The sequence below is a fragment of the Sapajus apella genome, unplaced genomic scaffold (assembly GCF_009761245.1).
Source record: "Sapajus apella isolate SASKATOON/1434 unplaced genomic scaffold, GSC_monkey_1.0 scaffold43, whole genome shotgun sequence".
In the NCBI taxonomy this organism is placed as follows: domain Eukaryota; kingdom Metazoa; phylum Chordata; class Mammalia; order Primates; family Cebidae; genus Sapajus; species Sapajus apella.
Window position 1 is genome coordinate 14,444,801 of NW_022436983.1, and position 27,323 is coordinate 14,472,123.

Below are 27,323 nucleotides of genomic sequence, written 5' to 3' on the forward strand. Positions count from 1 at the left end.
TTGTCTGGTACTGGATGCCCAGTGCTGCCATGCAGGCCACCAGTCCTGCCGCCAGAAGTGCCACCAGCACCACCAGCCGCTTCTCCACCTGGGTCCGTGCAGCCCAGCACCTCTGGCTACTCCGGGGGCTGTGGAAGTTCACCTGCAGGGAAGAAGGCAGGAGGGGTGGGGAAGATGTGAGCCCCGGGCCCCACTTCCCCAGGACGAAGGGGCTTCGCTGCAGGCCCAGGCCCTGGGGAGGCATGAGGGCCGCCTCCTGTCTCAGGGGTGGTCTGGTTCCCACAGACTCAGCCCTAATCCAGGAAAGGAACCGCCACCCTGCTCAGCTGCTCAGATCTGCTCCCAAACATCAGAGAGTCAAGCAGCTCGGCCCAGATAGGCTTGTGTTTTTTTCTGTCACTCGATATGAGTGGAAGGAAAAAACTACAGCTTTTCCCTGTTTCTCCAGTGAGGAGTTCAAAAGAGAACAGGATGTTTGGACTTGCAGGCATCCAGTGAGCACCCAGCTGGGCTCTCCACCGAGCCCACACATCAGCGGGGTCAGGGACAGGATGACACAGCCACGGCTCACACTTCCCAGAAGCACGGACTTCCTTAGCTCATTCAACCCTCGCAATCCCACTCGAGCTGCCTTGTTACTTCTCTTTTTATGTGTGAGGAAACTGAGGTCCAGAGAGGTGAGACCCTGGCTTCTCAACACCCAGCTGAATGGGGACAGCTGGGATTAGAACCCAAAGCTGTTGATGCCCGAGCCCACTAGTGGGTCAGAGGTGGGTCCTGGGAGATGTTGGCGGAGATGGAAGGAGAAATAGCTCCATTCAGGTCCTGAAAGGGAGGAAAAATGCCTCCAGCCTAATAGTCTAGCTAAACAGGAAGGGAGGCACAATGAAAGGAAGTGCAGGGTGTGGCAGGGCCCTCCCTGCCTGAGGAGGGACACACCGGCCAGCAGCACTCAAGGCCGTCAGTCCAGGCCTCTCACACCCAAGGCAGTTTGGGGTTCCCCTCTGTTCCAAGAGGGGCTTCCTGAAAAAGCCACAGCCACAGGATAGGAAGGGTTTCCCGAAAGTAGGGTGACATGTGTTCAGTGATACTGTGTCATGTGCTAACAGCTGAGAACCAACTCAGGGCCATGTTGGAAATACATAGCCCAGCAGGGAGGCAGATAAACATACAGACTGGAGTGGGCAGGGGTTCAATCAGGGAGGGCTTCCTGGAAGGGGTGATGTCTGGCCTAGGTCGGTCAGAATAAGTAGGAGCTTGCCAGATAAGAGGGAATGGAAGTGGAGAGGAGAGGAGGGCCTAGATCCTAAGGGGCATGGTAAGCCAGGTTAAAGAGTCAGGACTTCCTCTTGAGGGCTGGAGTGACATGATTAGATTTTCCCTTTGGGAAGGGCAGGGTGGCGGGAGCCAGGCTCACCAGGAAGAGGGGTAGCTGCCAGGGAAGATGAGGAGACTCAGACTCTGAGCCGCAAGTGCCCCACCAACAGCTTGAGGGGTGTCCCTGGTGCCAGGCCAGGACCCTGAGGGAGTCCTACCCTGCCTGACTAGAGGATCTGAAGTGCGTCACTTGAGGGAGGGGCACTGAACATCCATGTGGCCATGGTCAGGTATTTACTGGGCAGGAACTGCCTGGGAATTGCTACACCAGAGATGGAGGAAAACAAGCACTTTCTGTAGGAAAAAAAATTGGGTTCCAAAACTGAGAAAAGGGGTCAGGCATGGTGGCTCACACCTGAGGTCCCAGCACTTTGGGAGCCCAAGGTGGGCTGATCACCTGAGGTCAGGTGTTCAAGAACAGCCTGGCCAACATAGCGAAACCCCAACTCTACAAAAAATTAGCTAGACGTGGTGGCGTGTGCCTATAATCCCAGCTACTCTGGAGGCAGAGGCAGGAGAATCACTTGAACCCGGGAGGCGGAGGTTGCAGTGAGCCCAGATCGCACCACTACACTCCAGCCTGGGCAAAAGACCGAGACTCTGCCTCAAAAACAAAAACAAAAAAAAAAACAAAACCCAAAAAAACTGAGCAAAGGAACTTGGGGCTTAGAGACACTTCCGTGGAGGCCCAGGAGGCTCAGACACTGAGGCGGTGGGTCAGGCAGAGGGAGGGATGCCGCTGCTGAAATCCCTCAAGAATCTCTTCTAAAAAAGTGAGCAATGAAAGTTTCAGACCATGCTACCTTCATTCATTAAAACTTCAGGCAGTGAGGGCCTGGCACAGAGAGAGGGAGACAGCCTGGTGTGATGCTAACATGTACACTGTACTCAAAAGTTTACAAAGTGCTTTTTCAGAGTAATCAGTTATCTCAGGCACTTCACCTTGGTCACTGGTATTCAGAGGGGTCCCAAGAACTTGAAGCAGGCACTGCCTCGCCTAGGGACACCGACGCATGTATCCTGCTGCCCCAAAACCTGTTTCATCCTTCCTCCTTTAGGCTTCTCATGACCCCATGATCATGGCTCAGCTCACAGGGCACAAGGAGGCCATGAGACCTTGGTTTAAGAGGTACCCCTCAGCCAGGCATGGTGGCTCATGATTATAATCCCAACACTTTGGGAGTCTGGGGCAGGAGGATGGCTTGAGCCCAGGAGTTCAAGACTGGCCTGGGCAACACAGTCAGACCTGATCTCTAAAAAAAAGAAAATAAATAAAATTAGCTAGGCATGGTGGCATGCACCTGTAGTCCCAGCTACTTGGGAGGCTGAGGCAGGAGGATCACTTCAGCCCAGGTGGAGACTGCAGTGAGCCATGACTGTGCCCCTGCACTCTAGTCTGGGCAACAGAGCAAGACCTTATCTCAAAAAAGAAAAAAAGACGCCAGGCGCAGTGGCTCACAACTGTAATCCAAGCACTTTGGGAGGCTAAAGTGGGAGGATCACCTGAGGCTGGGAGTTCGAGACCAGCCTGGCCAACATGGTAGAACCCTTCCCTACTAAAAATACAAAAAATTAACTGGGTGTGGTGGCAGTCACCTGTAATCCCAGCTACTAGGGAGGATGAGGCAGGAGAATCACTTGAACCTGGGAGGTGGAGGTTGCAGTGAGCTGAGATGGCATCACTGCACTCCAGCCTGGATGACAGAGCGAGACCCTGTCTCGAAAACAAAAAGAAAGAAAAGAAAAGAGGTACCCCTGTGCCTGGTGCCTCCTCCAGGGAGTCAGGGGACACAGCCACCAGGCTTGGGATGCAGGGAAACCCCACCTTATCTGGACAGAGAAATGTCATGCTATGGGGGACAAGGAGACAGCTAGGAGCAAGGAGCAAAGTCATCTGCAGAGAGAAGGGAGAGAAGAGAAGGGGGAAGATAGGAAAGGAAAATAGAAATAATGGCAGCAAATAAACACTTGAATGCTTACCAAGTGCCTAGAATCATATTAATTCTATTTTGATGGTGCAGTAACAAATAGATGGTGCAATTCTACCTTCATAACATTCCTTTTTAAATTTTTTATTTTTATTTTTTTTTAGACAGAGTCTCACTGTGTCACCCAGGCTGGAGTGCAGTGGGTAGAGCTCAGCTCACTGCAACCTCTGCCTCCCAGGTTTAAGTGATTCTTCTGCCTCAACCTCCCGAGTAGCTGGGATTACAGGTGTGTACCACCAAGTCCAGCTCTTATATTTTTATATAATTAAATATAGAGACGGGGTTTCACCATGTTAGCCAGGCTGGTCTCAAACTCCTGACCTCAGGTGATCTGCCCCCCTCGGCTTCCCACAGTGCTGGGATTACAGGCATGGGCCACCGCACCCGGCCTGTCTTCACAACATTCATAAGAGTAGGTATTAGCGTTAGCTCCAGAAGAAACACAGGAAGTCGGGGCATGAAGGTAAAAAGGGGAGAGAGCAGTGAGGCAACCCACGTCTCCAGGACTGGCAGCCGCAGCCGTACCAGGATGTGCTACCCTCCCTCGGAGCTGACCCTCGCTGTTTGATGCAAAATGCAGAATCTAAACAGATGGTGTTCACTGCAAAATTAAATTAAAATTAAGCCAGAATTGGATTAAAAATTCAAAGTTCCAGGCAAGAATGGCAAATGGGGTTTGAAAATGGGCTTTTTAACCTTTGTCTTATTCTTTGCTTGACTTGTACTATAGGTTACAGGTTGCTTCCTTTCTGGATAAGGCTTATCACTGAAGGCAGAATGAATCCAGAGGCCTCTCCCTGGGCGGGAGAAGTCATCTAGAGGCACTGGGCCAGGATCGGGAGGCCTCTCCAAGTCAGGCTGGCCAGTTCCTTCCCGGGTGTAGTGGGAAGGGCTGGGCCGTGAGTCAGGGCACCGATCTGCTTCCAGGGCTGCTGGCCTCGGCGGAGTCCCTTTCGCTGCAAACCTGTTGCACCTGCCCAGCCTCCCTTCGTGGGACTGTGGAGGGGATCCGTGAGATGAGGTCACAGCACGGGAAGATGTGAGTGGTTTCTTAGTTTTCTTTTGGAAATGAGCTCATGTCAGTCATGGCAGACTGGACTGAGCAGCTTGGAGGGTAGGAGGATTGGTGGCGGGCAGCCCGGTCCATCTCAGGAGAGGGGACTGTCAAGCGGCCATCCACTAAGAGGCAGCGCTGACGCCTGGAAGACGCAGAATCACTGAGGATGCTTAGCTCGCTGGTGGGCTTAATTTCCTACTTGTCCTGGGAGGCAGAAAGAGAATTGTTCTCCACCTCTCTCTCAAAAGAGACAAAGAAATGAGATAGAACCAGAAAAACAGAGAGAGTGAGAGGAGAGCATAGTAAGGTAAACAGAGCAGCGCTGTCCAGCCCAGGAGTTCCCAGGGTTTTCACAGCCAAGGGAACAAAGCCCTAATCTGGGACACATATTCAGTTACAGAAGTGAGTGCCTGGCTCACCTAAGCTTACGGCAAGAACGAGTTCTGCAGGTGAAGACAGGACCGCCGCCTGGGGCCCAGGAGACAACCCAGGAGCAGAAGGGGTGGGGAGCCAGGGGAAGCCAGGTTTTCAGAGTCAGGTCGGGAGGGGAGACAGAACCCAGCAGCCTGGGCTGTGGGGAGCAGCAATGGGAGTCTGGCAGGGATCCCACCCCTCTGCAGCACAGAAACCCAGTCACCCGGAGCACTGGAAGGGGGACCAGCCTCCCTGTAGTGAGCCTTTGAGAGCAAGTCGACTGTGACAGCCCAGCCTGCGAGGAACCCTGTCTCCAGAAGCTTCCCAAAGTCAGTCTGGGGAAGTTTCTTCCAGTAAAGTTCCCATGAGGTGGCCTTGTGGCTGAGGTGCTGGGGTCAGTCCAGACCAAAACTCTCATGTCCTCGTGTTCTCTCGTCTCTTGCCTGAACCCTGCCCGCCACCCCACCAGATGCCTGACTTTCTTTAAATGACTTAAAGTATGACCCGTTGTAGGTGAGGGCAATCCTCACATCTTAGCAGGAATCAAAGGCTAATACTTAGACATACTTTCGAGCTTTCCTTGCTTCCCAGAAGGAACACCCCACTCCCCACAGCGTGGGAGAAAGACAATAATCCTGAGAAGTCAAATATCCCACAGTGTGCTGCTGGCAGTCCCTGGGCCTCAGTCTCCCATCTCTAAAATGAGGTCCCAGGTGTGACTTCCCAGACTCTAGAACCTCAAGGTTCTAACAGGCAAACAGAGTTGATAAGAACTCCAAGTAAACAGAGACGGCTTTTTAAAGTTTTGAGTGGGCCTGTCCCTGAAATCACCCTCGAAAGACAGCTTTGGCCGGGCATAGTGGCTTACATCTGTAATCCCAGCACTTTGGGAGGCCAAGGCGAAAGGATTATTTGAGCCCAGGAGTTCAAGGCTGCAGTGAGCCATGATCATGCCACTGGACGCCAGCCGGGGTGACAGAGCAAGACGCTGCCTCAAAAAAAAAAAAAAAAAAAAAAGAGGCCGGGCACTGCGGCTAATGCCTGTAATCCCAGCACTTTGGGAGGCCAAGGCGGGTGGATCACCTGAGGTCGGGAGTTTGAGGCCAGGTTGGCCAACACGGTAAAACTTCATGTCTACTAAAAATACAAAACGCCAGGCGTGGTGGCACGCTACTGGGGAGGCTGAGGTGGAAGAACTGCTTAAACCCGGGACGTGGAGTTTGCAGTGAGCCGAGATTGCACCGCTGCACTCCAGCCTGGGCGACAGAGTGAGACTCTGTCTCAAAAAAAGAAAAAGAAGGAAAGAAAGCCCCGTGCAAGATGGGAACAATGAGACAACCACAACTAAGAATTTAAATATCTCACCTTTCTTTTTTCTTAACAACAACAAAAAAAGATTTTTAGAAGTAACTGAATGAATTTTGAAGGTTTTGGTAGATGTGGCCATCTGCTCCTTAGTTCAGGCTGCAGGTGTCACTTCCGCTAGTCCCCTTCCTGCCACTGAAATGGTGTATGTTCAGGTGTGGGAAGAGCAGGCAGCTTGCTGTGGCAGAGCAGAGGCTTCAGAGGGAAAGTTATCATTCTTAGATATACATTATATCATATCACCCATAGCGAGGCTCTATAACAATCCTCATAGTAACCAAATCCATTGTCCAAGCATTATCCAAAATGCTTTCTCTCATGTTGTCTCATTTGAGGCTTTGCAACAGCTCTGAGAGGTGGGCTAATAATGTTAACCTCATTTTACAAAGAAAGCTATGGAAGTGAGCCACGTTCAGGTCTCACAGCCCCCAGGAGAGACAAGAGCTGGGGCTCCAAGTTAGAGCCAGCTGCCTTTGAATTCTGTGCTTAGTCCAGAGTGACTCATTTTAGTAGACTGGAAGTAATTTGTGCCCAAAATATGGGATAAGGAAAAAGAAAACGTTAGGCATGGTGGCTGTAATCCCAGGACTTTGGGAGGCCAAGGCACGAGGATCACTTGAGGCCAGGAGTTCGAGACCAGCCTGGACAATGCGGTAAAACCCCATCTCTACTTAAAATACAAAAAATTAGCCAGGCACAGTGGCATGTGCCTGTAGTGCCAGCTACTTGGGAGACTGAGGAAGGAGAATCACAGGTTAAGGCTGTAGTAAGCTCAGACTGTGCCACTGCACTGTAGCCTGGGCAACAGAGCAAGACTCTGTCTCAAAGAATATAAAAAAAAGAAAGCAAAAGAAAAATTCTTTCAGGTGAGGTACAGGTAGAATTTTGCTCCAGTTAAATTCAACACTGACCAGCACATCCAATAATAATAAATAAACGCGGCAAGTAATAAAGTAACAAATGTGGCAAGTTTGGCTGAAAAACGGAAGTTTTCATTTATTAGTTATTGGTGTTGATCACTTGGGACTTCCTAAAACAAATAGACTTCAAAATCTTGAAAGATCAAATAGCTTATTTTTTAGCTGTCTATCAAGAGAGAGGATTTGGGGTGAAAGGTCTATTTCAAAAAGTCTAAAATTGCTGGGTGCGGTGGCTCACGCCAGTAATCCCAGCACTTTGGGAGGCTGAGGTGGGTGGATCACCTGAGGCTGGGAGTTCAAGACAAACATAAAGAAACCCCATCTCTACTAACAATACAAAATTAGCCAGGTGTGGTGGTGCAGGCCTGTAATCCCAGCTACTTGGGAGGCTGAGGTAGGAGAATCGCTTGAACCCAGGAGGTGGAGGTTGTGTGAGCTGAGATCACACCATTGCACTCCAGCCTGGACAACAAGAGTGAAACTTCATCTCAAAAAAATGTCTAAAATTGAGAGAGCAAGCTTGATGCAGTGACTCATGCCCGTAATCCCAGCACTTTGGGAGGCTGAGGCAGGTGGATCACCTGAGGGCAGGAGTTCGAGACCAGCCTGGCCAACCTGGCAAAACCCTGTTTCTACTAAATATACAGAAATTATCTAGCTGTGGGGCAGGCACTTGTAATCCCAGGTACTCTGAAAGCTGAGGCAGGAGAATCGCTTGAACCTGGGAGACAGAGGTTGCAGTGAGCTGAGATCGTGCCACTGCACTCCAGCCTGAGCGACAGAGAGTGACTCCGTCTCAAAATAAATAAATAAATAGAAATAAAGTTGAGGGAGAAGTTGCGTTGCTAGCAAACGGCCCAAAGGAAATAATCTGAAAAGCTAAAAAATGCATCACCCATAGAGTGACAGCGATTGGGCCTAAGTGTCCAGCTACAGGGGATTGAATGAATATACTTTTATATGTTGGTACCACGAGGTGTTAGGATTTTTAATGGCAGCAGGTTTTGGAAGTTTTTGACAATGTAGAAGATGCTTATGTAGTGGCACTGAATGAAAAATGCAGGATAAAACACTGTGCATTTAGAGTAAGCTCGACTATGTTTAAAAATATATATGTACAAGTGTGAAAAACGAGAAACCGTTATCTCCAAGTGGCAGGATTACTGCTCCTTTTTAAATTCCTTTTCATACTTGACTATCTTTTTTCTCCCCCAAGTGAGCATGTGACGCTTTTATACTGGGGGGGAGGGGAACAAAAAACCCCAATGATTGAAAACATTAACTTAATAGAATATTCTGCCTCATAACTTGAGATGAAGGGGTTCTTGGCTAGAAAGCAAGCACTGGCTAATTTATGTTCACTTTGAGAAATTTGTGGAGGCTCCATGCAAGCCTAGCTGTGTACCCACAGAAATGTCCCAAATCCTTGGGTAACCTCTTTGCCTTTTCCTGCAAGGAAAGTGGAAAATGTATTCATTTGGGGAGCTTGGTGTAAGGCACATGACACTAACCTCCAACCCATATGCAGCCATACGACCACAGGAATGTCTAACCTCTCTCTGTACCTCACCTTTATCATCAGTAATGTGGCCACACCAGCCCTTACTTCATGGGTCATAAAACAATAATCCTAGCAGGCCCAGTAATATGCATGACATCCACTTCCTCTAACATCCATTTTACAGTGAGGCCATCATCACTGAAAGAGATTAAGCCGCTTGTTCCAGGTCACCAGTGGAGTAAGAGTTCAAACCCAGGTGGCGGCTTCAGAGATGGGCTCCCTTTGCTTGGCCTGGGGCCCTCTCCAGATGAACACGTTATTTCATCTGAAAAAAAAGGCTATACCCCAAGCAGGCTGCTATGAGGATAACAGAAACACAGCATATTACTTTGCTGTGAATTCTGAAATGCTTTTGTGCTGATATATTTAGACCCTTCTGTGGAAGATGAGACTGAAAAGCATTGCTGATTAGGTTCTGTTTTGATTGCTGAAGGGAAAAGCGCCTGCCCCAGAAATCTGATTTACTGCTGGCTTCAGCCTCTTAAGAAGAGTCCACTGGGAAGAGGCGTGAGACAGACTGGGTTTGACATGTTGCTCCTGGATTTTCAGTTCTGTGACCGAAGGCCAGTGGTTGTCCCTCTCAGAGCCTCAGTTTCCACATCTGTAAGTGGGGACGGTAGTCCCTACAGCTCTCGGGGATGTTCCTGAAGGCTAAGCAGGGGTACCACATCCTATTGGGTAGTACACTTGGGACAAGTTTGGATCTCCCTGAGCCAATCTGACTCCTGGAGGAGGAATTCCATCCGTGGTGTCTCCCTTCACTGGGAGGATTATTCCAGCTTCTAAGAGGTGTGTCTGCGTGGGGTGGGCCTGGCAGCCCCAGTGTCCACTCATCCTAAGCTTGCCTTTGGGAAGAGTGGTGATTTGGTGCCAGTTCACCAGGTGGCCCCAAGATTCTCCCAAATACCTCCCTTGGTCTACCTGGCAGAAGTTCTCCGGGACTGGGGTGCCCCAGCTCCTCTTTCTACACTGATTTTTCAAGAGCCAGATCACTGGGTCTCCTAGGGTGTCAGCACCATTTCCAACACCTTCCCACTCACCTGCCTGGCTCCAAACCCCTCCAGGGCTGAGGTCTTGGCCATAACTGTCCCAGTGCAGCCCCCCAGGGAAAGGAGGGCAGAAAGCAGCCTTGCTCAATGTCCTGCCACAAGGCAGGGACAGGGGTGGGCCCTCCCCAGGAGTGGGCAGATGAGATGCCTACAGGCGCAGACCCAGGGGAGGGGAGGAATGGACTTCTTGAGTAGGCTGAAAAGCGGCAGCGAGAGGGGGCAGAGGACAGGTTCCTGACCCCAGGAAATTCAGGTATTGGGGGAAAAGAGAAAGAAGCGGGCGGCACTGCCTCCCAGATAAGGTGACCAACCTTCCCGGTTTGCCCCGGACTGAGGGACTGGGTCCCAGGGATGCGGAGCTTTCCAGGCTGAAACAGAAAGAGCTGTAGACTGTGCCTGTAATGGGCCTGGGCAAGTCCCCGGACATTCACAAACTGCGCCTTCCATGGAAAGGGAACTGGGCGAGGTCGGGTCTTGCTTGGGGGGTGCTTTCAACTCTGCCACCTGGGCTGTGGCCCAGGAGGTGGCCGGGAGGATCTGGGGACGGCAGGGCAGGTGAGGGGAAGCTAGTGGGGTGAGCCTCGGGCTCCAGAAGGCTTCTCCGCGTGGAGCCCCAGCTGCGTGGAGGCGCGGCCCCTCCTGGTCGGCGGGACAGGGGAAGGGAAGAGGCGGGGTAGGTGTGGGCGGGGGCGGGGTCGCGGGGGGACGCGGCGGCAGCGGCGCGCATGCCCAGGCCCAGGGCTCCGGACACCGGGAGAGAGCGGAGGGCGCCTACCTGCAGGCCGTTGGGGTACGTATCGCCCTCGGACAGCGAGTCCACCAGGTCCTCCTCGTCCAGCGTGGCCCGCTTGTAGGTCGACATCTGCAGGGCCAAATGCAGCACGGACTCCCTCAGCGCCTCCATGGCTCTTGCGCCCGAATGGGGAAGCGGCCCGGCCCCCTGCGGCACTGCTGCCGAGCCGCGCCCCGCCCCGGCCGGGACACCCGAGACCGAGACCGGCCCACGCAGCGGGCCGCGCGGGGAGGGGTCCGGCCTGCCTCCCGCCCCCGCCCTCCGGGCCGCTGCCGCCTCACTCCCAGAGCCCACAGCAGGGCGGACACTGGGGGTGGCGGCCACACGCCTCGCATGCTACGCCCCAGACCTTGCATTGCTGCGCCCCAGACGCCCGGTCCCGTCACCCGCCCTGGTGGCCGGAATGGGATAGGATGGGCCGGCCGGAGTCGTACCACCTTAGCGGGCGAGGCCTGATCGGTGTGCGGAGCCCGGTTCCCAACCTCAGGCCTCCCGGGGAAACCCCCAGACTCGAGAGGCCACGGGGAGATGGAGACCCTTCCCTTCCCTGGAGGTCGGGAGAGGGGGGCCGCCAAACTGAAGCCCCTAGCAGGCAGGAAAGGCCCTCACAGCGACCCCTCCTTGGAGAAAATCTCAAGTCCCCCTTCAACAACGGAGTCCCTGTGGCAGATAACAAGAGTCAGGGATCAGGAAGGTGCCCTCGATTTGGCCCAAAGCGATCAAGACAGTTACCCCCAGCATCAGCCCTTAGGTGTGTCTAGGGGGTCTCCCCTCTTAATGCAAGAAAGATCAGACAAAAAAGGTGGAGTAAAAGGGCAGGTGTCCCAGTTCAGTCCCCTTTTCTAGCTCAAAGGCCTTGAAGCCAGAGTTCATGAATGAGTTTGAGAAAATGTCAGAGAACTCCCTGACACGGGGTGAAAGGAGCTGTCTGTGCATGTGGATGGCTGCAGGGTGGTCCAGTGGTCACCCCCATGCTCAAAGCTGTCGCCCTCCCTGCAACACAAGAGAACCATTGCTCCAGGGTGAGTCAGAAGCCAGACAGGGAACCCTCTTTCCCATCTTCCCCGTCAAGAGTAGGAGCCTCTGCTGGGTGCCCTGTCCCCAGCCCCTGAGGCCTCTCCTGTAACCCTAGGCAGGGAAAGGGGGCTCTCTCGGATATGAGGTGCTCAGTTAGGGACTCAGCCCCAGCATTTTCTCACCCAAGAACCCCAGAGAGATCTAACCCAGCAGGTTTTCAAAGGACTCTCCACTTCGAATAAGGCGGGAATTCCTGCATTTAGGCATACTTTTCAGCTTTGCAAAATGCATTTCTGTTCATTCCAGATTTGATTCTCACAGTCACACATATGTGTAAATAAACGGGTTTAGAGGAGTGAGGGGACTACCCGACATCATAGGGACACTGAGGGTAGTGGCTCCTGATCAGCAGTGGAACATGGCTTCCACTCCTGCCCTCTGATAGCCCCCTCGGCAGCCAGGATGAGCCTTTTAAATTAAATCTGGCTGGGGCTGGGTGCCGTGGCTCACACCTGTATTCCCAACACTTTGGGAGGCCAAGGGGGATGGATCACTCAAGGTCAGGAGTTCAAGAACAGCCTGGCCAACATGGTGAAACGCCGTCTCTACTAAAAATACAAAATGTGGAATTACAAAAAATCAGCTGGGGCTGGTGGCGTGTGTCTGTAATCCCAGCTACTTAGGAGGCTGAGGCAGGAGAATCATTTGAACCCAGGAGGCGGAGGTTGCAGTAAGCTGACCTCATGCTACTGTACTCCAGCCTGGGCAACAGAGTGAAACTCCATCTCAAAAAAAAACCAAAAACCAAAAAACAAACAACAACAAAAAAAAACCAGCCACAGAAATCTGGCTGGTGCAGTGGCTCGTACCTATAATCCCAGCACTTTGGGAGGCTGAGGCAGGAGGATCACTTGAGTTAGTTCTAGACCAACCTGGGCAACACAGAAATTTTTAATTAGCAGGACGTGGTGGTATGTGCCTATTGTCCCAACTACTTGGGAGGCTGAGGTGGGAAAATCACTTGAAGTCAGGAGGTGGTGGCTGCAGTGAGCCGTGATCACACCACTGCACTCCAGCCTGTACCACACAAGATTCTGTCTGAGTAAATAAAGAAAAGAAAAGAAAATTCTGATATTGCCATTCCCTTGCTTAAAACTCCTCCACTGTCCCTAGAAACTCCTCCACTGTCCCTAGAAACAAGTCTGAACCCTTCACCAGGCCCTATAGTCCCTGCCCACTCCAGGCCCTCATTTTGTGCTGCCCCCTGGCCCCACCACCTCCTCACGCAGTTCTTCAGTTTCTGTAAGTTTTCCCTTCCCCAAGACCTTTGTAGCTGCTGTTGTCTCTGTTCAGAGCATTCTTTCCTCCTCTTTAATCCTCCAATGGTCAGCTCCAACTTCAGATCTCAGCCTGTCACCTCCTATCAGCCACCCTAAGCAGCCCCCCAAATTCTTTATTACAGCATCCTGCTTGTTTCCCTTCACAGTACTTGTTGCAGTTTTATTTTGTTTTGTTTTCTTGTCTTTATCGTCAATCTCTCTGCCCCTCCCCGGAACCCACAGTTTTACTGGGGCTGGGACCTTGTCTGGCCTGTCAAACAGAATCTCTATCACCTGGCACAGAGTAGGTGCTCAACGAACAGTTGTTAAAATGAAAGGGGGAGGCCGGGCGTGGTGGCTCATGCCTGTAATCCTAGCACTTTGGGAGGCCAAGGCAGGTGGATCATGAGGTCAGAAGATTGAGACCATCCTGGCCAACTTGGTGACACCCCATCTCTATTAATAGTTAAAAAAAAAAAAAAATTAGCCAGGCATGGTGGTGCACACCTGTAGTCCCAGCTACTCAGGAGGCTGAGACAGGGGAATCACTTGAACCCAGGAGGCAGAGTTTGCAGTGAGCTGAGATCACTCCACTGTACTCCAGCCTGACAACAGAGCAAGACTCTTTCTCAAAAAAAAAAAAAAAGAAAGAAAAAGAAAAAAAAAAAGAAAAGAAAAAATGAAAGGGGGAATAAGTAGAGGGGAAGTGCCTTTAAGTTCTCGAGAATTCTCCTGCATCTAACTTCATAATTATAGAAATAGGGAACACATCTAAAGGTCACAGGCCCTGGAGAGGCAAGGTGCATGAGAACAGTCTGAATTCTGGAGACTTCTGCGTCACTCCCTCTGGGTGAAGGAGTTTCCATTACCCACCCTAGAGAGACAGGGGACTCTGAGGCTGCTTCACTTATTGCTGGGTTGCAGCTGGGCTTTTTCTAGAATAGGACAGGACACTTGGTTACACTAAGTACCAGGTGTTGACTGCCAGAGGAAAAGACTTTTGCAAAAGTTCAGTTCACCGAACATCTCCCCGGGCACCTGGTGGTGTAAGAGATTTGTCAGTTCTTTTACACCCACCATGGTTTTTCTTTCTTTCTTTTTTTTTTTTTTTTTTTTTGTTGAGACAAAGTCTCACTTTGTCGCCCCGGCTGGAGTGCAGTGGCGTGACCTCTGCTCACTGTAACCTCTGCCTCCTGGGTTCAAGGGATTCTCCAGCCTCAGCCTGCTGAGTAGCCGGGACTATAGGCACATGCCACCATGCCTGGCTAATTTTTTGCATTTTTAGTAGAGACGGGGTTTCACAATGTTAGCCAGGAAGGTCTCACTCTCCTGACCTTGTGATCCGCCTTCCTCGGCCTCCCAAAGTGCTGGGATTACAGGTGTGAGCCACCATGCCCGGCCCAGCCACCATCTCTTTTAAGCCTCTCACCCCTCCCTCAGAAGCAGGTATCACTGGTCCCTTTTACAGAGAATGAAACTGAGGCTCAGGGAAGTAACTGACCCAGGTGCGGTTAAGTGATGGCTCCTCCTCCTCTTGTCTCATTTCAGAGATTTCCCCCTTCTGGGAGGCTCTCCTGACCACCCTCCAGGGACGCCAGACAGTGTTTGGTCCCTGACTGTGTCCCCACACAGCCACCCCACCCCATGCTGAGGCACACAGCACTTTAGACAGGAGAATCCTGATGGCAGAGGCTGGGTCTCGTGGGACCCAGTCTCCTCCAGGGCTTAGTCTGAGGCTGGAGCTTCTGTAGATGTTTGATCGAACAAGGGAAGCAAGGGAGGGAGGCTGGAAGCCACCCCAGGGATCCTGATGTCCGCCCTGCCGCAGCCTGTCAGTGGACAGATGATACAGGAAGCTCACAGAACTCCCAAGCAGAAATCAGCAGAGATGGAGCGCTGGTTACTTTTCAGCACACAAAAGCCAAGGGCCGCTTCCTGAGATGCCTGCCTCAGCCCGGTAGTGAAACGGAACTCCCCTCAGATGGGAAAGGCTTGGCAGGCTCTGCTTGTTGGGAAGTACAGGCACACAGTGGGTGAGTGACATTCCAACAGCAGTCCAGGGCCCTTCACCCAGGGCCTTCCATTCACCACTTCAATGGCTCCCCACACCCACCTAGAGCCTCAGCCTCACAGGTATCACTTCCAGCTTACAGAGATGGGGAGGGGAACTGCCCCGCCCATGCCACTTGACAAATCTCTCTCTCCTAACCCCACAGTGCCTCACCCCTGAGGCGAGAATCATCACCTCCACTTTACAAATGAGATGACCAAGGGTCAGGGAGGAGGAAGGACACCCACCCAGCCCCGAGTCACCTGCCTGGAAGAGAGGGAGCCAGGATGCAAATCTTCTCCTGCCAAACCCACTGACTCCATTATGCTGCCTCCAGAGAACCCGAGCCCCATGGCTAGAAAGTGGCAGAGCTGGGCCTTGAACCTGGGTCCTGGACTCTTGGTCCTGTGCTCCTTGTGGAAGCTGGAACTGCTTCTTCAGGTGGGGACCTCACAGAGTCTGGGTGCCCTGGGCAGACAGGCTCTGGGCTGGCAGGGCAGCCAGCACTTATTCTCCCTAATTGCCTCATTTGTGGTTATGGGTGCCACACCTGGCCATGAGAGCACTGGAGAAAAGGAAAGAACCTCTGCCTTGGTTTGCTCAGTTCCCTTCCTGGCACTGTGCAGCCATGGAGGAGAAATTTGGGTTGAATCTAGGTCTAGTGTTCATGAGAAGGGACTGGCAGAAACCAAGAATGGAGGGTAGAACCACAGCTCCCTGTAGACTGCCCGTCCTCAATCCCCGGTGCCCCAGCTGCACAGAGGAAGTGACGAAAGCCTGATGAAGGTGCCACAGTGCCCAGCTGTGGAAACTCCACCCTTGGAAATCAAAGGCCTGGGGTGAGCAGAAACAAGAAGTATAAACACGCACGTGTTTCTGGCGATAAAATCCTCCTGGCCTGGTGGCACCTGGGCATGACCCCATTGGCCCAGACTATGTTAGTCACTCATACGGCTCTTGTGTTTGGTTGGCCAAAGGTGGGAGATCGTCAAGGCATCTTGGAGTGTGTCAGAGGCAGGAAAGAGCAGCTCCACGAGTGAAATTCTGGGGCCTGGGACTGAGCTACACCCTCTGCAAGCTGTTTTCACAGTGTTTCTAAGCCTCAGCTCCTTAGAGACACTGCCGTTTGTGGCCAAAGTCTCTACCAGTTACTACCTTTGATGCTGGTAATTGGCTGGGATCTGTTAAATCCTTACATGCCATCTAAAATACACTTATATTATCTGGTAGCTAAACACTTACATTTAACAGGAACTATAATATAGCAGGTAAAAGCTCTGGATCTAAACCTCATTTCAGATCCCCAGTCTGAACTTCCAAGCTGTGTGACCTTGCACAAGTGACTTAGCCTCTCTGTACCTCAGTACTCCTCTGTCAAATGAAGATGATGATGATAATGATTGTACCTCCCTTATAGGACTGTGGTGATACTTAAATGAGTTAATATAGATAAAGTATTTGGCTGCATGGTGACTCATGCCTGCAATCCCAGCACTTTGGGAGATGGAGGCAGGAGGACTGCTTGAGGCCAGGAGTTCAAGACCAGCCTGGGCAACACAGCAAAACCCTATCTCAAAAAATAAAAACAAAAATAAACCCAGGTGAGACAACTTTGGGCAAGGGCTGAGATGTAAAAATATGGCTATCACTTCAAAAGATAGGCCACTTGAAATTTATTATTACATTATCCATTATATTTCTCAGCATTCTACACGAAAAATTTCCATGTGATTAATTTATTTTTTAATTTACTATGAAATTCCTGAAGTAACTGCTGCTTTATTTTTTGATAACAGGAATCAGCTTGTATCTCTTTTTTCTTTGGCTGCCAGGAAACTCACAGCCAAATCAGAAACTCACCTATGGACACTTTCTTGGCCTTTATGTTCAGCTTTTTCCTTGTCCATATTTTCCACTCTGTTTTCCATGATTCTGATCTTCCATTTCGTATTGCGTATTGTTTCACTGAATGTATTTTATTTGTAACCTATTATGAATCCTTTATGGAACAATGACTAGAGTGAGTTAGAAACAACATTTATCAGGCAGTAAAGACAGACCTGAGCCCAATCACAGGTTTCCTGGCCCATGTGACCTTGAACATGTTGTTTTCACCCTCAGGTCTCAGTTTCCTCAACTGTAAAAGGGCCATTGTGAATACTGAGTAAGCTGGAACATGAACTGCCTGGCATCCAGCAGCCCAGCCCTGCGCGCACTGCGCCAGAGGGACATGCGGCGTGGGCCACCTCTTTCTGCTTGTTTCTCTTTGTTTTCCTCACCACCCCTCCCATTTGCTTCTGCCCTCATCCAGATTTTCCAGTCTTGGCCTTCGTTCAGCCAACATTTGTCATGAATCTAGCCCTGCTGTAAACTCAGTGAAAATAACAGACTGCCCAGGTGATGGGGGTTAATATCAACAGCAAGAAGTCAAGTACGAGCTATTAATAGAAATCATGCACCCATTGTCCGGGCGCTCATGCTTGTAATCCCAGCACTTTGGGAGGCAAGGTGGGCAGATTGCTTGAGCCCAAGAGTTTGGGACCAGCCCGAGTAACATAGTGAGATTTTGTCTCTACCAAAAAAAAAAAAAATTAGCTAGGTGTGGTGGCATGCACCTGTGACCCTGCTACTTGGGAGGCTGAGGTGGAAGGACTGCTTGAGCCTAGAAGGCTGAGGCTGTAGTGAGCTGAGATCACAACGCTGCACTCTAGTCTGGGTGTAGAGCAAGACTCTGTCTCAACTACAAAGAAAAAAGAGAAAGAAAAGAAAAGAAAACAGAGTCACTGACCTGGACACTGCCCAGTTCTCAAGGCTATTTTATATTTATGTCTTATAATCACCTTGTGGGGTAAATCCTGGTATCCCCATTTTATAGATGCAGAGACTGAGGCTCAGAGAAAGGAAGCAGCCTGCCAGAGCTGGAGCCCAAAGCCAGACCTTCCTGGTTATCTCACGGCCTCTCCCCTTTTTCTTGTGCCTCCTCCCCGGAGCCTGGCTCTCTAGGCTAACTTCCTTTGGAGGCTACAGGCCACCCATTTAGGATGTGGGAATAGGGACAGATGTAACTGGTGGGGGCTGGAGCAGGAGCCTCTCCTTTGTTCCACCAAGGGTTCAGATGGAGCTGAGGGCCTGAGCACGGGAAGGCAGCAGGTGGGCAGGGCTGGGGAGGCCTCAAGGTGAGACTCAGGGAGACACTCAAAGGCCAAGGGCACAGGTAGGAGGTCAAGGTTGCTGACTGCCCCTTGGAGAAGGCAGTAGCCCTGCCAGCCTATGGGTCAACCACTCTGGTGTGGCCCCAAGTCCCGGGGCTGGGCTCCCATTAATGTGCTGGCAGCAGGAGACTCACTTGCACACACAGGGCGCTGGGAGTCATTCACTCACTTAGCCCGTTGTTGACTCGACTGCCAGGGCCCTGGGAAGCCCTGGGAAGCCCCGGGGATCTTACCTAGCGTTGCTGGCCCATTCCTCAGTGCCTGCTGTGGAGGCCACCCCAGGCCCAAGCCCCAAACCTGGTCAGCAGTCTCTCACTCCTGCCTGATACAGGCCACTGATCTGCCCACCCCGTCCGCCTGCCTGACAGCCTCCATCAGTCATCTCTGCCCCTCTGTCCAGGCCCACTGGGCTCAGTGCCCTTGGGGTGCCTTCCCTGGTTACCCCCAACTCCCTGGATCTTCCACGATAGCTCCCTTTAGTCCTTCGGATCCTGGCTAGCTCCTGGCAGAACTTTTTTTAATTTTGTCTTGTGAGACAGTCTCACTCTGTCATCCAGGCTAGAGTGCAGTGGCGCAATCTCGGCTCACCATGAGCTCCAGCTCCTGAGTTCAAGCAATTCAATTCTCTTGCCTCAGCCTCCTGAGTAGCTGGGACTACAGGCACCTGCCCCCATGCCCGGCTAATTTTTGTATTTTTAGTAGATATGGGGTTTCGCCATGTTGGTCAGGCTGGTCTCAAACTCCTGATTTCAAGTGAGCCACCTGCCTTGGCCTTCCAAAGTGCTGGGATTACAGGTGCGAGCCACAGTGCCTGGCCTCCTTTTTTTTGGTTTTGTTTTGAAGAGACTAGGTCTCATTCTGTTACTCAGGCTAAATAAAGTGCAGTGGTGTGATCATGGCTCACTGCAGCCTCCAAACTCATGGGATCAAATGATGCTTTCGCCTCAGTCTCCCGAGTAGCTAGGACCAGGGGTGGGTACTACCATGTCTAGCTAATTTTAAACATCATTTTTGTAGAGACAAAGTCTCATGTTCCCAGACTGGTCTCAAACTCCTGGGCTCAAGCAATCCTTTGGCCTCAACTTCCTAAAATGATGGGACTACAGGCATGAGTCACCTCGCCCAGCCTGGGCAGAACTTTCTAAAGTGGGGCTGCTTCACACACCGACTACCTGGAGCTGGCAAGAGAAAGCCCTTGAGCCTTGCCCTGGCTTGCTGAACCCTCCCTCCCAGCTCTGTCTGCCTTCTTCCTTTAGCTAGCTCCTCAACTCAATGCGAGTTCCTCCAGGCAGCTCTCTTGGGCTTCGCCGTGACCCACCCTAGGTGCTCCCAGTAGCATGCTTCTAGCATCTCATCCCAACAGACTGAACAGCAGCCAAGTGCGGCTGTGTGGCCCTGCCCGAGTCATTTCACTTCCTTGTCGTGCTCTGGCTGTCACACCTTTCCACGGATGTAAATGGAGATGATTGTGCCGACCCCAAAGGATCCTTACACGTCTTAAAAAAGTGAGACACGGAAAGGCCTCAGCCCAGCACCCAGCAGAGATGCACATGGGAGGGAAGGAATGACCACAGAAGACCTGTGAGACCCACGGTGTGCCGGGCACTGGACCTTGGGCTCGGTGGCACCTGCCAGCTCCTTGCAACTGTGAAACACCTGGAGTGCAGCGAGGGTCAGTAACTCGTCCTAAGTTGCACATCTGGTAAACAGCAAAGCCTGGATTTGAACCCAGGTTTTGCCATCACATCGGATTAGATGGCAGTCACCACTTCCTTCCAACCCTCCCTGCCTCACCTGCTCCATCCTTACGACTTCAGGTGTCACCTCCCAGCTGGGTGTCAGGGGCTGAGTTGTCCACTCTGATCTTTTCCAAGCACAAACTGCAAGGTAGACCAGAATGTAGCCGGCCCTGACTCCAGGGCTACCTACAGATGCCCCTGTAGCTCCTTGTGCTCCTGTGCTCCTGTGTGATGTCCTGGGCTGCACAGGATGACAGGCTGGGGAAGCTCCAAGCTGAAGAGACCAAGTGCTCCCTGACAATTTGCTGATCTAATCACATACAACTTTAGACAAAGTTAACCTGTCTGATTGAATGATATGGTATAATGGTGATGACTGAGCTCCCCAGTAATTAGGCTCAACCAGGAAGCAGCTGATGGAGTCGGCTGTAATTGGTATTTGTGTTACACAGGTGGGTGGGTGGGTGAGGGCTGGGCAGAGGGAGGAGGAAGTGGGTGGGGCAGGAAGCTCGGGGACTCCTTGGATCCATGAGCCCCATGCCAGCAAACTCATGTGGGTGACCCTAACATTCATGATGACCTCATGATGTACTGTTATCTCTCTTCTAAGGTGAGAAAACAGGCTCAGAGAAGTCCCTTCACTTGTCCAAGGTCACAAAGCTAGAAAATGACAGAGCCAGGCTTCCCTCTTCAGCCCAGGCGATGTCTTAGACAGCAGAAGGAACAGGAATAGAGCTGGGAGGCTGGAGATCCACATTTGGGTCCCAGTTCTGACACTGCCTTGCCCTGGGCCTCGGCAAGTAGCACCCCTATTCAGGACACAAAGAGATGGTATGTCTGTCAGGTTGTGGGCAGCTGAGGGTGTGGACTTCGGAGCTAGGCTCATTGGATTCTAATCCTTGGGCAAGCTACTTCACCAGCTGAGCCTCAATGTCCTCATCTGTAAAATGGAGATGATGACAGTGTCTCCCTCATAGGCTTGTGAAGATAAAACGAGTAACAAGACTTAGAACAATGCCTATTACTGTCATTTAAGGGGAGAAAATGGGCTTTGTTGTCCATTTTTCATCTGTAAAATGGGAAGGTAGTTGCTGAATGAGAGCAGTGGTTTGCAAATAGATTTTTTTCATCACTTAGGGCCCTTTATTAAAAAAACTAAACATAGCAACCCAAAATACAAAAGATATGTAAGTGGAGCTGCCACTTATGCACTCGATGAGCTGATATCCTGATCCTGAACCCAGCTCCCTCAGAGCTTCTAAGGAATGAAGTTTGAAAAATCACTCAACTGTCTCTGTCTCTGAGAACTGGTGGCTCTAAGTTCTGAGATCATGGGTAGGGGGTAAAGCAGGAAACCATGGCATGGGCCAGGATGGTGCTCACCCATCGGAAGCAGGCACATGGGGGCTATGGGACACGCAGGGTTCCCTGCTGGTGGTCTGCTGGCTGCCACCATTCCAGTTGAACAACTGTCTCCCCAAGAGGCGGCTGAGAAGCAGGGAGAAGAACACCAGGCTTGGAGTCAGGTGAGTGGCTCTGGGCAGGTCATGTCCCTCTCTGGGCCCCATTTTCCTTACCAGTAAGATGGGGATGGTAACACCGCACTCAGCAGGTGTCCTAAGGACAAAATTGCATCACGCACATGAAAAGGCTTTGCCAGCTACTCAGGAGGCTGAGGCAGGAGAATTGCTTGAACCCAGGAGACGGCGGTTGCGGTGAGCCGAGATCGCGCCATTGCACTCCAGCCTGGGTAACAAGAGCGAAACTCCGTCTCAAAAAAAAAAAAAAAAAAAGAAAAGGCTTTGCAACAGAAAGACTACCCTGAATTACTTTTTTTTTTCTTTGAGACAGAGTCTCACTCTATCACCCTGGCTGGAGTGCAGTGGTGCGATCTCAGCTCACTGCAATCTCCACTTCCTGGGCTCAAGCAATTCTCCTGCCTCAGCCTCCTGAGTAGCTGGGACCACAGGCATATACCACCATGCCCCGCTAATTTTTTTGTATTTTTAGTAGAGATGGGGTTCTGCCATGTTAGCCAAGCTGGCCTCAAACTCCTGACCTCAAGTGATCTGCCCGCCTTGGCCTCCCACAGTGCTGGGGTTACAGGCATGAGCCACCGCGCTTAGCCCTGAATTACTATTTTTGCTCCTTTTGCAGATTTTTGTTTTCTTCTTAAGAGCATAGATTCTGGAGCCAGACTACATAGGTTCGAGTCTCCGCTCCAGCACCAGCTGGGTGCTCAAAATCCAGCTACCAAGCCAGTTTCCTCAGAGTAAAATGATGACACGGGCTTTGCGTTGTACCTGGTACACACAAATGCTCCACAAGTGTTTGCTGCTCTTGGGTTTGATAAACGATAATGGCAAACCTGCTCCCTAGCACCCAAGTCCAGTGTAGACAAAGCTGAAGAGGGTGTGTCTCCTCTTGACCCTCTGAAAGTACACAGGTGAAAAGCAGGACTGAAATGTTTGGGTGCCAAGCTCACATATGGACTGAGTTTTCCTAGGCTGGCTTGGGACTGTGTCTGACATCTGTTCTTGAAAAGCCAATTTATGCTGGGTGCAGTGGCTCACGCCTATGATCCCAGCACTTTGGGAGGCTGAGGCGGAAGGATTGCTTTGAGGTCAGGAGTTCGAGAGCAGCCTGGGTAACAGGGCAAAACCCCATCTCTAGGAAAAAAAAAATACAAAAAGTTAGCTGGGAATGGTGGTGTGGTGGCTCGCATCTGTGGTCCCAGCTACTGGAGAGGCTGAGGCAGGAGAATTATTTGAAGCCAGGAGGTAGAGGTTGCAGTGAGCCGAGATCACACCACTATACTCCAGCCTGGGCGACAAAGTGAGACCCTGTCTCAAAAAAAAAAAAGGCCAATTCAACAGCCATCTCCTGGAAGTCCTATGACGCCAGGCCCTCACCACAACCTTGTGTGGTAGGTAGCACTGTTCCTATCTGACAGATGAAGAGACTGAGGCTCGGAGAGGTGACATGGCCACCTTGAGGTCAGACTGCCCATTCCAGGACAGGCTCAGTCGTTCCCCTGATATGGAGCCGCAGGAAAGTACGTGAGGCCAAAGTGCCAGCCCAAACTGCATGGTATTCTAGCAGCCAGCGCATTCTCAGAGTGGGGAGACCCAGTGGGCACTACTGGCCCCAAGGGAACCAGCAGCCAGCTTAACAGGCTAAGCTCCCCACATCCAGCCCCATGCCATCTCCTCCAGGAGGCCCTCTTTGACCAGTCCTGGCACTTCACCCTCCTCTGGCCCAGGCCCCACACCAAGCCCCTTCCTGTGTACCAGACTGGGGCAAGGCACTCTACATACATCACTGTTTTTAATACTGCCAACAGCTTTCTGTCTCTGTTACCCGGGCAGTCTGCCTGTCTGAGCCTCCACTTTCTCATTGGTGAAATGTATCTCAGAACTGGGTATAAGGATCAAATTAAGAAAATCCAATAATAATGGCAAATACTTATTTGGCACTTACTGCATATCAGGCCCTGGCTTGGTGACTTAGAGATAAAATAAGGGCCAGAGAGGAGGATCTGGATGTGTTTGCTGGCCTCTCCCCATCATGCCCCTTCTCGGGCTCCAGAAATGACCACAGACCCTGTTCCCAACCCACTGTCCAGAGTAATGCACAGAATACCAGGCTGGGAGCCAGGAGTCCTGGCCCACCCTGCCCCCTTTGGAGGTGGAAGGTGATGACGGAAATGTACCATTGTTTTGCCTGGTGATGTTTGTATTCCCCTTCCCCACCTTCCCCAAGTGGCAAGCTTGTCCAGTGAATCACCAGGGGGCAGAAATGCCCCAGCCACTGGCTCCCGGGCAGCAGGAGCCTGCCCTGCCCCTGGGCCTGGGATGGCTGACTTCTCTATCCTCATCTCCCCCTCTCTCTCCCCTGCCACCCCCGGGCCTGGGCTCTACCCAGCCAGGCTCCTACTATTTTTGCCCCCATCTGCCCAGTGCTTTCTATGCCTCCGTTGGCTCCTCATCTACCAGGCTTCCATCCACCCAGCCCCGCCACTGGCTGCCTTCCCAGTACTTCCTAAAACTGGGCTCCACCAACTGATAGTCAAGATGCCCAGACATGCAAAGTGCCTGAGCCAGGGCAATCCCAGCAGAGTAGGGCCGAGGCACTCTCTCCTCACCTGTTCAGGGAGGTGGCACCATGGTGGCTGTCAAAGCTACACTCAAGTGGCATAACCATCCCCAGCGGCTCACCCTCCACCCCTGCCCTCGAGGAGAGTAGCTGTAGTGGTGGGGAACACAGACTGTGGAGAAACAGTCAGAATTCAAATCCCAGCTCTGCCAAGTACTGACTCCATAACCTTGGGCAAATCACTTAATCCTTCTCTATGGCTCAGCTTACTCATCTGTAAAATGGATCTATTAATAAACTGTTACAAGGATTACGTGACTTAATAACAGAGAGCACTTAGAACAGGACCTGAAACAAAGGAAGCTCTCAGGAAATACCAGCTATCATTATTACTAACATTCCAACTGGCCCAAGGCAGAACTCACAAACTGGCCATCCACAGGTCAAATCTGGCCCACAGATGAGAATTATTTGGCCTACAGCGCTAAAAATTTGTTGTTGCTTTTTGAGACAGGGTCTCACTCTGCCAATCAGGCTGGAGTGCAGTGGCACCATTTCAGCTCACTGTAACCTCCGCCTCCCAGGCTCAAGCAACACTCCTGCCTCAGCCTTCTGAGTAGCTGGGACTAGAGGCATGTGCCATCATACCTGGCTAATTTTTTTGTATTTTTAGTAGAGATGGGGTTTCGCCATGTTGGCCAGGCTGGTCTCAAACGTCTGACCTCAGGTGATCCACCTGGTTCAGCCTCCCAAAGTGCTGGGATTACAGGTGTGAGCCACCGTGCCAGGCGTAGAAAACTGTTGAAATGCTAATAAAATAATAATAGTTTCAACTTTCCTTTTAAAAAAAAAAGATATAGCAATGCTGGAACCACATTCATGGCAGCTGGGGCTGAGAGGCTGAGGACTGGCCACCTCCTCTGAACAGGCCAGGAATTGCTGGGGTTCCATAGCCCATCCCAACTCCTGGTCTCCTCCTCACTGTGGCCCCAGGGTGAGCTGCCAATTTCCATCATGCCCATGTTGTTCCTTATTTTAAAAAAGAGAAGAGATAAATATTTCTCACATCCTTGTCTTTGTCAGAAGTGAAATGATTTATGTACAGCTTCAAAACAAGAAAACTAAGCCATATAGCAACATACAATAGAACAGCGGTCACTTCCGAGGATGGGACTTACTGGAAGGGTGCATGAAGGAATGTTCTGGGGAATGGAAATGTCCTGGAAATACCCTCTATCTTGATTCTGTGGTTACATGGGTGTCTACATTTGTCAAAACTCCTCAACTCTTGCTTGTGTATTTCACTCTAATGGAAATTACACCGCATTAAGGAAAAAAAAAGGAAAACTGAAAGATAGGGCTGGAGGCACTCATGTTTCAGGGAAAACTGAAACTGACTCCTTTGTAGTATTGAACATACTAACAACTGGTAAAGAAGACACACTGAAGATGCCTCTGAGAAATCAGCCCAGCCCCATGCTTGGTCCCTGCTTGTATTTGAGTTTGAGACCCACAGGTTAAGACCTTGAATGACAGATCTTCAAAGACCTATGTGGAGCTGCAACATTCAACACAGAAGCGCCACTAGCCACATGTAGCTATTTCAATCAAATTGATTAAAAATAAAGTGAAAAATTCAGCCCTCCTTTGCACTAGCCACTTGTCAAGTGCTTCGTAGCAACACATAGGCTCGACAGCATAGACACAGGCTGTTTCCATCATCCCAGAAAGTTCCACTGGACAATGCTGGTATCCACACTGTCTAACTTTTGGTCCGATCAACATCTGGACCCCCGGGCAGGGAAGGCACGATGAACACTGCCATGCAGCGACAGACAGAGAACAGGTGCTCAGGAACTACACGTTGAATGAATGAATGAATGAAAGCAGAAGACATAAACAGACTTGAGTGTGAATCCCAATTCGGGCCTTTGACAACTGTAAGCACTCCAGCAAACCTCCCATCTGAGTTTCTGTTTCCTTTGTACAGAGAATGGCATAACAATCTGTCCCTCACTCTCAAAACCGGGCACATACACCAACGTCCTCAGGGTCACTCAGAGTACCCGGGACCAAGAAAGACTTGGACAGGACAACTGCCGTGTCAGCAGTCCTATCTGGAAATTCTGGAACAGGAGGGAGGCAAGGGAGCTGTGTAAGGGGCAGTGGGGGCGTTTCAGTTTGTGAGAGTGGCCCCTGGAAAGGGCAGGTACAGGTGGTAAAGAGACAGCAGGCTGGGCTCCACTCTGCGGGTTTGTGAGGGAGGGCTGCTGAGCACAGGGAAAAATCTACGTTCGTCCCCATGTCTGGTGGCTGAAATCTGAGCTGGGAAATAGCATCTGATACGCACAAATACTGCTGTGGTCATAGTGGCGGGTCAGGGAGCTGCCTCGATCCCCAGAGAGAACCTTCTATTCTAAGTAGCATGGACACCCATTAGGGCAGACTGAGACAGGGCCCGCCACGAGGCTAGGAACAAAGAGGGCTGACTGGGCCCTGAGCAAGGAGCTGGCCCAGGTTTGTCTTCCCAGCATCCATTCTTCTCCACATCCAGCCATATGGGGCCTCCTGGACACTGGGGATGTCAATGTCATTGCCTATGTGTTCATTTGCTCATTCATTTATTCATTCAACAAATATTTATTGTGTGCCTACTATGTGCCAGGAAATGAGCCTCACGCCAGGAATACATCATTGAACAAGACAAAGCCTTTGGTGTCAGGAGCTTGAATTATAACATTGGGAAAGACAATAAACAATGTTGCCAAGAGTCACAATAATAATGGCACCTTACATTTATTGAGTGCTTATTGTGTGCCACACACTATATGTAAAGTGCTTTTTTTTTTTGAGATGGAATTTGGAGTTTCACTCTTGCTGCCCAAGCTGGAGTGCAATGGCATAATTTTGGCTCACTGCAACCTCGGTCTCCCTGATTCAAGTGATTCTCCTGCCTCAGCCTCCCACATAGCTGGAATTACAGGCACCTGCCATCATGCCCCACTAATTTTTTGTATTTTTAGTAGAGATGGGGTTTTACCATGTTGGCCAGGCTGGTCTTGAACTCCTGATCTCAGGTAATCTGCTCACTTTGGCCTCCCAAAGTGCTGGGATTACAGGTGTGAGCCACCACGCCCGGCCATATGATTGACCCTATTTTGTAGGTGAGAAAACTGAGGCACAGAAAGGTTACAGCCAGTATCATCCAGCTCTAAGGCATGTGGGATTCGAATCCACACAATGTGACTTCAATTTGACCCTAACCAGTACAGTGATGGCCTGACTGCAGAGAGAGATGGATGTTACAAAGAAAGGGCAGGAGCAAGGTGTCTCCAGCCTCTCGGAAGGAGTCAAGGAAGGTCTACAT

The 27,323-nt window shown here is 51.1% G+C and overlaps 1 protein-coding gene across 5 annotated transcripts in view; it reads right to left on the reverse strand.

Moving 5' to 3' along the window:
• Window positions 1–27,323, reverse strand: part of ECE1 (endothelin converting enzyme 1) — a 130,008-nt gene that overhangs the window by 61,840 nt on the left and 40,845 nt on the right. For 3 of the 5 annotated variants that reach the window (XM_032300679.1, XM_032300681.1, XM_032300680.1), the window contains exons 2-3: window positions 10,507–10,593; window positions 1–142 (exon numbers count right to left, since the gene is read on the reverse strand). In XM_032300679.1, coding sequence (XP_032156570.1) covers window positions 1–142; window positions 10,507–10,593 — 229 coding nt within the window. Of the gene's footprint in view, window positions 143–10,506; window positions 10,651–10,961; window positions 10,981–27,323 lie in introns of those variants that run through there. The other 2 variants (XM_032300682.1, XM_032300678.1) reach the window with 2 other exon arrangements.